This window comes from Stenella coeruleoalba (assembly GCF_951394435.1).
Source record: "Stenella coeruleoalba genome assembly, chromosome: 10".
NCBI lineage: Eukaryota > Metazoa > Chordata > Mammalia > Artiodactyla > Delphinidae > Stenella > Stenella coeruleoalba.
In genome coordinates, this window is record NC_137156.1 from 56,077,407 (window position 1) to 56,092,070 (window position 14,664).

General features: G+C 38.2%; 1 protein-coding gene across 9 annotated transcripts in view; it reads left to right on the forward strand.

Annotated features, from left to right (window-relative positions):
- Positions 1-14,664, forward strand: part of LRRFIP2 (LRR binding FLII interacting protein 2) — a 120,456-nt gene that overhangs the window by 29,365 nt on the left and 76,427 nt on the right. For 8 of the 9 annotated variants that reach the window (XM_079933273.1, XM_079933275.1, XM_079933276.1 and 5 more), the window contains exon 3: positions 9,671-9,757. In XM_079933273.1, the coding sequence (XP_079789399.1) occupies positions 9,671-9,757 (87 nt within the window). Of the gene's footprint in view, positions 1-9,670; positions 9,758-10,977; positions 11,029-14,664 lie in introns of all 9 variants that reach the window. The other variant, XM_079933281.1, reaches the window with a different exon arrangement.

Consider the following 14,664-nt stretch of genomic DNA (forward strand, 5'->3'; position numbering starts at 1 on the left):
GATTTTTATTTGTTAATTTGGAAACCATAGCAACACAATAAATATTATGTCTCTTAATTTGTCTTCCAGTGTTCTTTTGGCATGAATGTCACGGAAGAATAAACAAAATTAAACACAGTAAACTCTTGAGTCTTTAGCTACCTGAATTAGTCATTTGCCTTAAATGTTTCACTTTCTAGAATTTTGTATTTCAAATTTCTTGATATTAAAGTGTGGTCTGTAAAGGTCCAAATTATACCTTATTTTTCTTTCTTATGCCAGTTGCATGGATTTTATATTATGGATACACATGCAGGCTGGCAATTCCATGTTTGGCTCAGTTCAGTGCATTTCTGTCAAATCATGAAATTTTAATTTGCCTCCCTTTAAAGCTGTCACATGATCACAGCAGGACAAAAGTTTAAAAGCTAGAGGTTCCCCTTCCTTTAAAGGCATTTGAGTGTGTGTTATGTTCTATTCTTTTTGAAAAATGTTAAATGCAGAAAGGTTTTGATGATAATGTCAGTACCCATGAGTCTACATTAAATGATGCTAACATTTTGGGACAGTTATTGCAGACCTTTTCTTATAAAGATCAGAAGGAAGGAAGAAGACATTATAAACCAAGTTTAGGGCCCTTTATTTTACCCCCAGGCCTATTTTCCCTTTCCCCACCCCAACAGGGAACCACTATAATAAAATCATGAGGTATCCTTTCTGTTCCTGTTCTAAAGGTTCTAATACATATCACTATAAACAGTATTGTTTTATGGGTTTGTGTGTGTCACTTTCTAAGTGTTCTCAGGCACAGGGGTGTGAAACAACTAGAACATGTGGGAAGCTGCTAGAATAACAGCTCAGTTTGGCTGGAGAGATGGTGGGGGGAATGGGAGATGATGCTGGAGAGACCAGAGGGGCCGATCAGGAAGGGATTTGTGTGCTAAGGAGTTCACGTGTGATTTCGGCATCTGTGGGGGAGCCCTTGAAGGGTAAAACCTTCTTCAGATTTAGCCACCATGTAAAGAGTGACTGGTAAGGAGAAAACTAGTTAAGAAGCTTTGTTGTCATCTTGGTGACAGTTGATGAGAGCCTGAATTAAGGCAGTGATAGTGGGAATGGAGAGGGAAGTTTGGACTGAAGAAATAGTAGAGAGAGAGAATCTTGATGAGAACTATAGCTGAGATTTAGTGACAGGGTATGGACGGGGGGATATAAACGAGGGAGGAAGGAGCCTTACGGGGATCCTTCATTTCAGTTCTGGGTAATGGGACAGCTGATGGGGACATAAAGAGGAAGAGGAACTTTAAGGGAAAGATTATAAATTCCATTTGTGATATAGCAAATCCGAGGTTCCAGTGGGACAGCCCCGGTGTTTAATAGCCAGTTGGATCAGGACTGTGACAGAAAAGTCTGGGTTGGACACAAAGCTTTGCAGACCCTCAGTATCAACCAGGGAGGGAACATAGAGTGAAGAGAGTGAGATGAAGCCTGGAAGCTTTGGCTATATTAAAGTTTAAGGAGCTAGCAGAGAAAAATGAGCCCATGAAGGATTCTGAGGAAGAGAGGTCAGAGAGTCAAGAGGAAAACCAGGAGAGACTAGTATTGCAGAAAGCCAAGAGAGGAGAGTTTTCAGAAGTTGCGTGGCAGTGATATGGGAAGCCAGAAAGGACAAGTGAGATAAGAAGAGAAAAATTCTATTGGGTTTGGTAGTCAGAGGTCATAAGTGACTTCGGCATGAGCAATTTCACTGAAATGATTTGGGCAGAAGCCAGAAAGCAGTCATTTGAAGGGAGTGGGGAGTGAGGAGGGAGGTGCTAGAAAAAGTTGGCTGTAAAGAGAAGACAAGGCAGAACTGAACCAGGATGGGACTGTTTGTTTGTTTGTTTGTTTAAAGATAAGACATACTTTGAACCTACTTATGATGAGAAAGAACAAACCAGTAGAGGAAGAGAGTGTAGACAGAGGAGAGAGATCAGATAGTTGAGGGAAGGTCCCTAGGGAGGGTGGAGTTCACATCATAGCACAGAGGGTGTGTGTCTCTTTATATATGGACACATCCATATATGTTTTATATGTATATTTTATATAACTTTACATTTGTGTTTTATGTGTATATACATATATTTTATATTTATATTGCCATGTAGCTTTATAATGAACTCTCTTGCCTTTGACTCTTAGGATGATGGATTCAAACTATTTTTTTTAAGTGGATATAACTTTGTTTCCCCCCAGAATATTCAGCCCCCCCAGAATAGTTCCAAATGAAGTTTGACATGTGGGTTATATTCCAAGGAAACAGAGGGCACTGTCCAGTGGATAGGATAGATCCTGCTTTACTTGTAGACCCACAGGACAGTTATAATAGGATTGGCCTTAGCTGAGTTTCTGATTTGGAAATTGATTTGGGCTGATTTGGTTTATTTTAGCCTGTTCAGTGTTTATTTGACCTAAGCAGTAACAGAATCTAAATTTAAAATTCTGAAAGTGTAAGGATGCCTTTGGGTATTGGGCATCATAAAGTATATTATGGCTAATCAACCACTTGTTCCTTGGTGCAGATTAATTTAACAGTGTGTAATGTGGAAATAACACGGATAGGAGGAGAGTTGGAATGGAGAAAGTGAAGTTAGAATTAGGAAATAAAGTATCCTAGGTGAAAGTGTAAGGGCCTGCTTGTAAGAGGGGGAGTCTGTAGGAATGGATATTAAAGGTTGCATTTAAGGGATATTGTAAAGAAGGTTTAGTTAGGAAGTAGGAGTCCCTGAGACTGAGTTTTCAACAAGGGTTCCATTTCTGGAGATTGAAAAATAGGGAAGCAAAAGCGTATTCACTGAGGGAAGATGAGGTTGCTTTTATTCACTCTTAGTATATGACAAGAGATCCACTAGACAGTTAGAAATGTAGGCTTTGATTCTGGTCAGAGCTTGAGATGCTAGATTTGAATCATTCTCGTTGGCTGATAGTTGAAAATGTGGAGTAAACAGATGAGAGGAAAGGCTGTGTAGAGCAAAAGGAGATTAACTACATTTGGGGTAAAGTCATGGTCAAAGAAAAAAGGGAACCAGAATGGTACAGTTTCACAGAAAAGAGAGAATCTATGCTAAATTGAAAAATCACAGGTTAATTCATCCAAAGTAAACTTTTATTATTTGCCTAAGGATATGTTCTTACACTTGGGGTGTAAAGATATAAGTTGTGGCAACATAGTTAAGAGCATTAACTGGAGTCAGATTCTAAGGATGTGGATCTCAGTTCCAATACTTGCTGGCCAGGAGATATTGGGCAAATTACTTAATCCTTCTGTACCTCAAGGTGTTACTTTGTGGATTAAAGGAAAATAAACACCTAGCTTTGCTAAGTGTTCAAATGATGGTAGTAATATTAATGAGGTCTCATCTTTTCTGTCATCTTGAAAGTTTGAGTTTTGATTCTATGAAGATCACTCTCAAAACATTGTTTAATTTTATAAATATTGAGAGCAAGGGTAAGCCCCCCCCAACAGAATTAGTACAGTTTGAATTGGGTCCTGATATATTGCCAGAGCTTAATCATTATTTCCCACATGTGTTCCTTGGAGCATAATCCTTGAAGAATTACTTAGGGCTTATTTAGTAATGTGGTTAGGTAAGTCTGAGAAATGCTTTTTTATTTTACCTTTTTCTTGGCAATTCATAATGTGTATTATTAAAGATTTTTAAAAACTTAACCTGGCATTTTCCAGACTTACTAGATCATGAGTCCCTTTCTCCCATTTTATATACTGAGTTTTATGTGTTGGAGTTTTACATATTTTACTATTTATTTAATTTAGCATATTTTTTATTCACTGTGTCTCATTTATTTAAAAATTTTTAATTGAGATATAATTCACATACTGTAAAATTCACCATTTTAAAGTGTGCAGTTTTTAGTGGTGTTTAGTGTATTCAGAAGGATGCACAACCACTGCCACTTCCTAATTACAAATTAGAGACATCTCATCAGCACAGAAAGAAACCCCATACCAATTAGCAGTCACTCTCCATCTCCCCCTTACTCCAGCCCCTGGCAATCAGTAATCTACATTCGGTCTTTGGATTTTCCTATTCTGGACATATCATATAAGTGGAATTATACAATATGTGAACTTTTGTGTCTGGCTTCCTTCACTTAGCATAATGTTCTTAGGGTTCATCCATGTTGTAACCTATATCAGTACTTCATTCCTTTTTATGTCTGAATAATATTCCATTCTATGGATGATACCACATTTTGTTTATCCATTCATCAGTTGATGAATATCTGGGTTGTTTCCATTTGGGGGGCTATTATGAATAATACTGCTATGAATACTTAATGTACAAGTTTTTGTGTGAACACATGTGTTCGTTTCCCTTAGGTACATATCTAGAGGTGGATGCCAGGTCTTATGGTCTATGTTTAATGTTTTGAGGAACTGCTAAACCATTTTCAGTAACAGCTACACCGTTTAACATCTCCACCAGCAGTGTGTTCTGACTTCTCCACATCCTTGCCAACGCTATTTATTTTCCATTTAAAAATTTTTTTGTTATAGCCATCTTCGTGCGTGTGAAATGGTATGTCAGTGTGGTTTTGATTTGCATTTCCCTAATGACCAATGATGTTGAGCATCTTTTTGTGCGCTAATTGGCTACTTGTATATCTTCTATAGAGAAATGTCTATTCAAATCCTTTGCCCATTCTAAAATGGAGTTACCGTTGACCGTTGAACAATGAGGAGGTTAGGGATGCCGACCCTCCCTGCAGTCAAAAATCCCCCTGTAACTTACAGTTGGCCCTTCATATCTGGGGTTCCTCTGATCTGTGGATAATGTAGTTCTGTAGTATTTACTATTGAAAAAAATCCGTGTGTAAGTGGACCCATACAATTCAAACCCATGTTGTTCAAGGGTCAACCGTATTTGTCTTTTTATTGCATCTCATGTATTTTTCTTTTTTTACATCCCCAAACAACATAATACAAGATTCTTATGGTAGAGGAAAAGTCCCTAATGTAGAAGCACTCAAACCATAGTACATGTTTAGTCCTCATCTTTTCCATTGTATGGTTCCTAGTTATTAGTTGAGTGATAAAGTGAACATTCAACAAATTTAGAAGGTTTATGATTTAACACAATCTAAAGCATTTATTCCAGGAGTGATCAAGGCCTATGGTTTTTGCTGTCATTTTGTTTTTCCACTTGCCCCAAGCATTTAGTGAGAAATAGATTTAGTTCTATCCAAACATATCTTTATTTTTTGTGTTTTCATTTTCACTGCTCTAGGAAGAATAAATTCCTATACCTATCCAATTACATATTTCCTTTAATCAGCTTTTATGTGCCTAATATTTGAAAGCATAATGATCAGAATAATGTTTAGAAACCTGGTCCAGTACTTACTGGATTTCACAGGTAACTTCTGAACCTGAATTTCCAGTTCCTGAATTTTCCTGTTAACTTGATTTAAAAGTTTGGGTCATGTCAGCCTAAAGACCATACAAATACTTAAATGATTTAGGCTCCTGAATACTTATGATTTCATTCATGTCTTATGCTAACTTTTAAGTTAACTGACCTTTTTTTTTGAGGTAAAATAAACATAACATAAAATTTATCATTTTAATCATCTTTAAGTATACAGTTCAGTGGCACTAAGTACATTTAGATGCTGTGCAGTCATCACAACTATCCATCTTCAGAACTTTTTCATCATCCTTACTGAAACTCTGTACCCATTAAATAATAACTCCCCATTCCCTTGTCCCCACCAGCCCCTGGAAACCACTGTTCTACTTTCTATCTCCATGGTATTTGACTACTTTAGATCCTTGAGATAAGCAGAATCATTTAATATTTGTCCTTTTGTGTCTGGCTTATTTCACTTAATAATGTCTTCAACAACATTGTAAAACAACTATACTCCAGTAAAACTTTTTTTTTAAGACTCAACTTCCTCATATATTTTATTTATTTGTTTGTTTGTTTGTTTGTTTATGGCTGCATTGGGTCTTCATTGCTGTTGCACGGGCTTTCTCTAGTTGTGGCAAGCGGGGGCTACTCTTCATTGTGGTGCACCGGCTTCTCATTGTGGTGGGCTTCTCTTGTGGCTGAGCACGGGCTCTAGGTATGTGGGCTTCAGTAGCTGTGGCATGCAGGCTCAGTAGTTGTGGCTCACAAGCTCTAGAGCCCAGGCTTAGAAGTTGTGGTGCACGGGCTTAGTTGCTCCGTGGCATGTGGGATCTTCCTGGACCAGTGCTCGAATCTGTGTCCCCTGTATTGGCAGGCAGATTCTTAACCACTGCGCCACCAGGGAAGTCCTCCAATAAAATTTAATTTAAAAAAAAGCCTTCAGAATTCATCCATGTTGTAGCCTGTGTCAAAATTTACTATTAAATTATTACTATTATGTAGCCTTTTAAAGGCTACATAATATTCCATTGTATGTACATAACACATTTTGTTTATCCATTCATCTGCTGATGGACATTTGGGTTGTTTCCACCTTTTGGCTATTATGGATAATGATGCTATGACCATTGGTATACAAATACCTGTTTGGCTCTCTACTTTCAATTCTTTGTTGTATGTACCCAGAAGTGGAATTATTGGATCCAGTGGTGATTCCATGTTTATTTTTTTTTAACCAACTTTGTTTTGAACTCAGTTAAATCCTCATGGTCCTTTAGTTTTTTATCTTTTTTATTTTATATCTGTCAGGGTGGGTTAAAACGAATTTGCAGTAGCTCTTTTACGCAGTAGTATTCTGAGGGGAAAGTGCTAGTGTTGGTACTTAGAAGTATGCTTTGTGTACCTATAATTTGACTATTTCAAAATATGTCAGTATAAGAATAGAGTACACGTCTTGTCTTACCAGATTGGAATCACCGTTAGCTCCTTGCTACTCCTGTCAGGCACGTGGAAGCAATGTACAGAAAAAAAACAGATAAAGTAATTTTAAATCCTCTTTACCTTTTTAAAGCTTGCCTTATTTAATACCAACTCCAAGGGAGGTAGTATCTGAGTTTTGCATAAAATTGGCTAAGTAACAAAGAGAAGGATGTTTTTCTGGCTCTGAAGCCCATGTTCTTTCTGTTATACAGCAGTTAGTTCCCTTCCTTTTTTTTTTTTTAATTTTTATATTTAATTTTTTATTTTGGGGTATAGTTGATATACAGTGTTGTGTTAGTTTCAGGTGTACAGCTAAGTGATTCAGTTATACATATATTATACATATATCCATTCTTTTTCAGATTCTTTTCCCATATAGGTTATTACAGAATATTGAGTAGAGTTCTTTGTGCTATACAGTAGGTCCTTTTGTTGTGCAAGAAGTTGTATTAGAGAATAGATTTCAATTACCTATAATTTAGGTTTGGTGAGAGAAGTCCCGTTTTAGAATAGATTGTGCAGAATTGGCCACAGATCTCAGGAGGATGAAATTGGCATTCTCCATAAATTTCTAAGGGAAGCTACAAGTGCAAAGCTAATATAAGTGTAAATGAAAATTCCTACACATTGCTGTGGCTTTCTTAAATTAAAAAGAGAGATTTGAAAATTTTTCCCAGAAAAATGATAATTTCTAATTTTAAAACGTATTTGTTATCTGCTGAAGCATAACTTAGCCTTGAAGTCTTTCTCTATAAAATATAAACTCTGGTAAGAAAATGGTGACCATTCATAGAGGGGTAAAGAAGGTGGGGAATGTAGGGTTTTTAATGATAGAGGCCAATGTAAAATTCATGTGAGAACACTAATTGCTCTGGTGATGACAGTGTGAGAGCTTTCGGTTGGCAGATTTCCGTTCACTTTGCAGCGTTTTTGCTACTTAAAGGTCAGTTAAACAGACTAGGAAATTGCCAAAATTGGGGTAGTTGAAAAAGTAGTAACCATTAAACTGTCTCCTCTTCTTAGAAGCCTGCTGTGACCTTGCCAGGCAAAACTAATTGCTCCTCCCTGCATGCTTCCTTCCCTTTAAACATTGTGTTTGTCTCCCTTGGCTAGTTTGTGAATGTCTTCAGGGCAGAGGTGGCATGTCTTAACTCTGTATTTTCAGTGCTCAGTATAATTGCTTACACACAGAAGACCACTTTAAACATTGGCTGAGTCTCTTCCTAGTGTGAGACTTAGGCACAAATATAATAGCATGAGAAGAAGCAGCTACTGTCATTATCAGAAGAGAGGGGATCTGAATCAGAGTTGGGATGTGGCCAAGAACTGAGGAAACCACCGCAAGGGAAACCAGAGAGATTTTTTTGTTTCATGTGGTACATCAAGCTGTTTCGTTGGCTCATTTCCTCGATACTTTGGCCCATGACCTGAAAATCTCTTGTTTATTTAGCAGGCACTGAGGCATGAAATTTGTGGGGTGACAGAAGTATGTAATTTTAATACCATATAATACCATGTAGTACATTTAATACAGTGTAATAAGCCACAGTAGGCACATGTCCATAGGGTATTACTCTGTGAAAGAGGGACTGGGGGAACCCTTCATAGAAGGTAGCATGGTAGCTGAAGAAGAGAGAAGGGAGAATACCTCCTGCCAGCAGTCTGTGAAGAGAGGCTTAACCTCCCAGCACAGTAGATAGAGTCCAGGAGTGGAGGAAGGTGGATGCGGCTGGCGCAGGTGGGGCACATAATGGGAAATAAGGTGGAGAGATGACTGGGAGAAACCTTAATCTCTGCTTTTGCTTTTCGTCTCCTGTCTTCTCTTTGTGCTAGTCTATGGAATTTTTGCTTTAACCATGAGTAATGGGGAGCCACTGGAGTATTTTACACAGCAGAATGATTGACATGATCAGAAACAAAGGCAGACTGGCAATCATGTAACCACATAGAGGATGAATTGAAGGGCAGAATCTGGAGTTGGGTAGATGGATTTGGAGACTGTTGCAGTATCCAAACAAGAGATAAAGAGTTCCTATTGTATGATTTCATTTATATGCTATGTCCAGAAGAGGCAGATTCATAGAGACAGAAAGTAGATTAGTGGTTGCTAGGGTCTGGGTTTGGGTAACGGGGAGTGATGACTGATGGGTACAGGTTTTCCTTTTGGGGTGATGAAAGTATCCTGGAATTAGATAGTAGTGATAATTGTGCAACTTTGTGAATGTACTTGAAAACCCACTGAATTGTATGTTTTTAAGTTGTGGATTTGATGGTGTGTGAATTATATCTCAATGGAAAGAGAGAGAGAGAGGAAGAGTTCCTGAAACAAGCAGGAACAGTGAGCATAAAGAAACCTGAGATGGGTTGGAGAGAAACTCAGTGGTCCAGAATTGACAGGACTTGGAGAGGGAATACTGGCAAGGTTCAAAGTGAAATAGAGACTGGCCCTGCAGTTTCTAATCTGTATGATTGAATTGATGGGGAAGAAAATTCTGGAAAAAGCAAGTGTGTAGAAACATATAATGAATTGTGTGAAATGTTTTGAATGTGTAATCAAGGCAAGCAGTTGACGGTAAAGGCCCAGATTTCAGGAGAGACTCTGGAACTAGGAAAAGAAGTGAGTACGGACGGGATGTTGATGGAGGAAGTCAGTCGGGCTGCTGGTGGATGACATCTTGCCCCCCACCCTCTTTGGGAAGTAATGTCCCATTGGCTCCTTGTCCTTCAAGCTGATGTACAGGTGTGGTGCTGGTGGTGGTGGTTTTTAAATAAAGCTGAATCTTTACATTACTTTTCAGGCAGAGGCAAGACTGGCAGCAAAACGGGCTGCCCGAGCAGAAGCAAGAGATATCCGCATGAGAGAACTGGAACGGCAACAAAAAGAGGTAATTTGGGTGGATAACCCTGATTTAGTGTTGGTCTCAAAAATATCAATACTTGGCTAGTTTCCGTCTGAAGTAAAACTGGTTTCTTCTGAAACACTGGGAATAGAATAACCTGATGTATATATTTTAACAAGCCATTTATGTCAGCAAGTTAAATGCAGTATTTGTTTTAAATCATAACAGCAAACACATACATAGCTCTTACTCATTATAAGTTATTATTGTGTAATAAGTGCTTGCAACAGCTAAAGTAGGCTTAGCGATGACAAAGTTATTTCCTGTGGTCCTAAATGTCCTAGAATTTTGACTAATTATGTTATGATGTCTGCATAGTAAAACTGAAATCATACAACCTTACAGTTTGTAAGCATATTTAATAATAGAAGAAAATATTCATCTAAGAAAATGAAAAAAAAAAGCACAACTGTAAGACGGGTGGAACTCCAGTTTTGTGTTACAAAAACTAGTATCTGTATATAGGTCAAAAACTACTGGAAAGAAGTGATTACTACCAGTACTTTGGTTTATCTATGGTGGAATTATGATTGGTTTTATGTTCTTATGCTTTTCTGTAGTTAATACATTTCAATATGTTTTAATTATCGGAAAGAAAAGCAAAAAAATTTTCTAAGTAGGCATATAGAAATTGGGTTGCTTTAAAATAAAACAAATACTCTTTTTTACTCTTTCCTTCTGACATTGACCTAGCTCTGAAAATTCCCATAAAAAATATTTCTGATGTTGTATTAGTACGAAGTGGGGTGTAAAACCTTCAGGGCAGTATTAAACACTTTAGAGGTTGGTGGTGGATCTTCTGTTAATGTGTTAAAGAGATGTGCATAGAGTCCATATTGTCACAGCTCAGAAACAAAACCAAAAGCAGTTAATATATTGCTAAATTTTTTAACCTCATAGCTTCAAATATGAATGCAATTCTTGGCTTGAAATGAAAATGTGACAATGTATTGTCTTTTATACTCCTAAAATTATAAGGATACAGTTATTAAGTATAAGTTTTATTTATAGTTCTCTAAACTACAGAGGACCATATATCTCTATTATTGAGCATATTTAGCTTAGTATGTTCTGTATTTTGAATGTGTAACAACTTTGAATTAACAATCATTGCTGTTCAGGGCAAATGTATGTGATTAATTTAAGACTTTTCATAGAATGCAGTATGTTGGATGCTTTAGTTTATGAAACTTTTGCATTTGTAGCACTCTTATCATTCCTTTGATCGGAAATGGGGACAGATTCAGAAGTGGCTGGTAGGCCAGGATTGCCTGCCCTGCATGTTGTGATCAGTTGCTGAAATATTCAGTCTCAAAGTAAAACATTGACTAATCGTTTGCCAAGTAGGAGTGTTTGTCATGTTTGAACCTAAAGGTCAGAGAGTGTCTCTTCTGCCTGTAGTGGACCAAGTGTGTGCTTGGAGTCCAGCCATTTCTGTTCTAGTTACAGCCTCACACTCATCTCATGAATGCTCCTGACCAAGAAAGATTGAGTAGATGAATGTGTTTTCTTTCTATGGGTTTGTTCTTCTGTCCCTCAGATTTGTCCCTCTACCCCTCTCATTCCTTCCACCGCCCTCCACCCCGCCTCTCCTTCCCTGTTCCCTTCTTCCTTTCTCTCTTTTTTTAAAAAAACTAAGTCAGCAGGGTTTTCATTGAGGGATGACCCAAGTCATTCTTTCATTTCCTCTGAAAATTACTTTTTTTGTTTTACCATCACTCCCAAATTTGTTAGCTACAAGAACAAACTGCAACCAGTAGAGTGTTAGTTACTGTGAATCATTCTTAAATTTGAACTTTTTTCAGTGTTGATAAGTCTCCCAGCTGCCTCCTATTGCAGGGGTTGTTAGCTTGGTATGTGAATAGGCATGGGGGATGGGGCATGAAGCCTTAAAATCTCAGGCAAGGATTTGAGTATATGTATGTTTTCATGTGAAATGCCCACAGGCATTTTTATCATCAGATTCTCAGAGGAGTCTGTGATCCTAAGAGGTTAAAAACCACTATCTAATTGTTGCTAAACAAGCAACTTGCATAAACAGATCCCTTCTAGAATAGCATTCTAAGGTATACCCAGAATGAGAATAGTTATGACTGTATTGACCTACACATTTAAAACTTTATCATACTTCTCATTGTGATATTTTAGAAAAGAGAGAAAAAAGATGCTTGGTTGCTTAAAATTAAGCGAATCCTCATGTATGTGTTTGTTATTTTGGAGTGGAACCTGTCCTTTCTTGTTACTAAAGCTAGCTTAATGATTTTTATTTAGAGTGTCTTCTGCATGTAACTGGCTTAATATTACTGATGATGTCTTAAAAATGTTTGGTGTGAATATAAGAAATCGGTTTTATTTACAAAAATGGAAATATTAATTTCTTCTTTTAATTATGTATAATAGTTCTCAAATTAAATTGCCTAAGAGTTTAATGTCTTAGGGCAGACCAAAACATTAAATGAGAAGAAAAGTCTAAGTTAGAAGTTTAATATGTGATTCCTATGTTTAAAGGCCATGAAAATAAACATATTTTTTATCTCTGTGAAAGGTGTGCAGGTCAGGCAGTGAACATGCTAGATTTTCATGGAAGGGGGTTAGAGGCTTAAAATGCAGGTGGCAACTAACCCAAGTCTTCAGTAATAGGTAGGATTTGGACATGCAGGGAAGGTGGGGTTTAGTTTCGGATGGGAATAATTAACACTCTAACACCTTCTGACACTTGCTTTTACTGCTTTAAAACTGATTTTTCCTCTCACTTCTTACCTTATCCTTGTCTCTCTGGCTGCTTTCTGTCTATGAGCTTATAGTATAAGTTGGCATGTGATAGTCACAATATAAAATATAAATTGCTAATAAATTTATAATGAAATAATGTATATACAAACAATTGGATTGTCAGTTATTAGAAGGGAGAATCTTCCTATATTAATAATTTCTCCTAATTTTATTACTTTTTCGTCTGGGGGCAGGCTGTTGGGATGTGAATAGGGAACCCAAGGGCGTGAGGCTCAGGAATGAAGCTATTGTTGCGTGCGTATCTGTGTGCCAGCACTGTGCTCATGCTTCTTATATATGTGCTCGTTCCCCATTATAAGATAGGTCCATTATCTCCATTTTATAGATAGGTGATAAAGGATTGGTGAAGTAAACAACTTGCTTCGTTGTGACAGACACAGAATTCTAAGGGATGAGAGGGTGCCCCATGTGCTAATAATGGAGCGGGAGGTAGAAGGACCAAGAAGAAAAGGGCCTATGTCTCTCCGGGCTTCCAATTGGTCTTAGGTTAGCCAGTGCTTCTGTTTATAAACTGGATGTCTGAAGCAGTGGCGTGTTGGTGACCTGAAAGAGTAAATGCAGTTTCTCAAGTTTCCTAATTTAAAACTGAGGGAATGGCTGCAGCCTTGAATTAAGTATTTGTTGTCAGAGAAGATGGCCAGGTGTATTCACAGGGTTGTGGGCTTTTTTTTTTTTTTTTAATAAAACCACTTCATCCTCACTCCAAGTGAACTTTTAAAAACAGAATATGGGGTTTCCCTGGTGGTGCAGTGGTTGGGAGTCCTCCTGCCGATGCAGGGGACACGGGTCCGTGCCCCGCTCCAGGAGGGTCCCACGTGCCGCAGAGCGGCTGGGCCCGTGAGCCACGGCCGCTGGGCCTGCACGTCCGGAGCTTGTGCTCCGCAACGGGAGAGACCACGACAGTGAGATGCCCGCGTACCGCGGGAAAAAAAAAAAAAAACAGAATATGTTTTATTTCCATTAATTTAACTTGAATGTATCAAAACATAATTTTCCAGAAAGCTTTAACGATAAATATCCATCTTTAAAGGCATTGTCCTGTTCGTTCAGCTTTGGATCCTTTAAACTAATAAGGAGACTCACAGGACAATGAAAATGTTTTGTTTTCCTGACGTGGAAGAGAGGGATACTCTGCCTTGTAATTGGTACCTAAGAACACAGTTTGCTGAATTTTTTTCTATTGGCTTTCTGATGCTAGTAATTCAAGAAAAGCCAATTGGCAGTTTCAATACTATCCCAGAAATACCTGCAAAAGGAAGCTTTTTTTTTTTTTTTCTTTTTTTGTATTCCAGAGGAGGAGAAAGCTCTGAGTAAAAACCGGGATACCTTGCCATTTTCTTCATGTTCTTTCTATGTAATCAGTCTGGATTTAGCCGGTATAGGTTCAATGGTCTGGTGAGTTAGAAGATATGAATGCTGATCCCAGCTTTCTGACTTTGTTGATTCCTAATCTTTTTGTGCTGCAGGGTTTTTTGTACTGTAAAATGAAGGGATCAGACTAGATGATCTTTTTTTTTTTTTTTTTTTTTGGTATGCGGGCCTCTCACTGTTGTGGCCTCTCCCATTGCGGAGCACAGGCTCCGGACACGCAGGCTCAGCGGCCGTGGCTCACAGGCCCAGCCGCTCTGCCGCATGTGGGATCTTCCCGGACCCAGGCACGAACCCGTGTCCCCTGCATCGGCAGGCGGATTCTCAACCACTGCGCCACCAGGGAAGCCCAGACTAGATGATCTTTAAGAATCCTCTAGCTGTTAAAAATAATTCTAGAGTTGGTGCTAGGGTCTTTTCTTTTATACAAGGGTTTCCTTCTGTTTCTTCCTATTTGCCACTGTGCAAAAGTATTCCAGGTAGAGGGAGTAATTTAAGACTACCTGAATACCTGCCTTTCTGTAGAAGAGTAGCGCTCCATGGCAGACTCTTAGTAAAATGTGTGCTTTGAGTCTTTTTTGGTGTAATGAGAATTTGCTTTGAGCTTCCCTTACTGTTTGTATGGTTGCCACTAGCCATATGTGGATAATTAGATTTGGATTTAAATTGATTAAAGTAAAAAATTTCTCTCCTCAGTTGTACTTCTAGCAGTTCAAGTGCTCAGTAGCCAC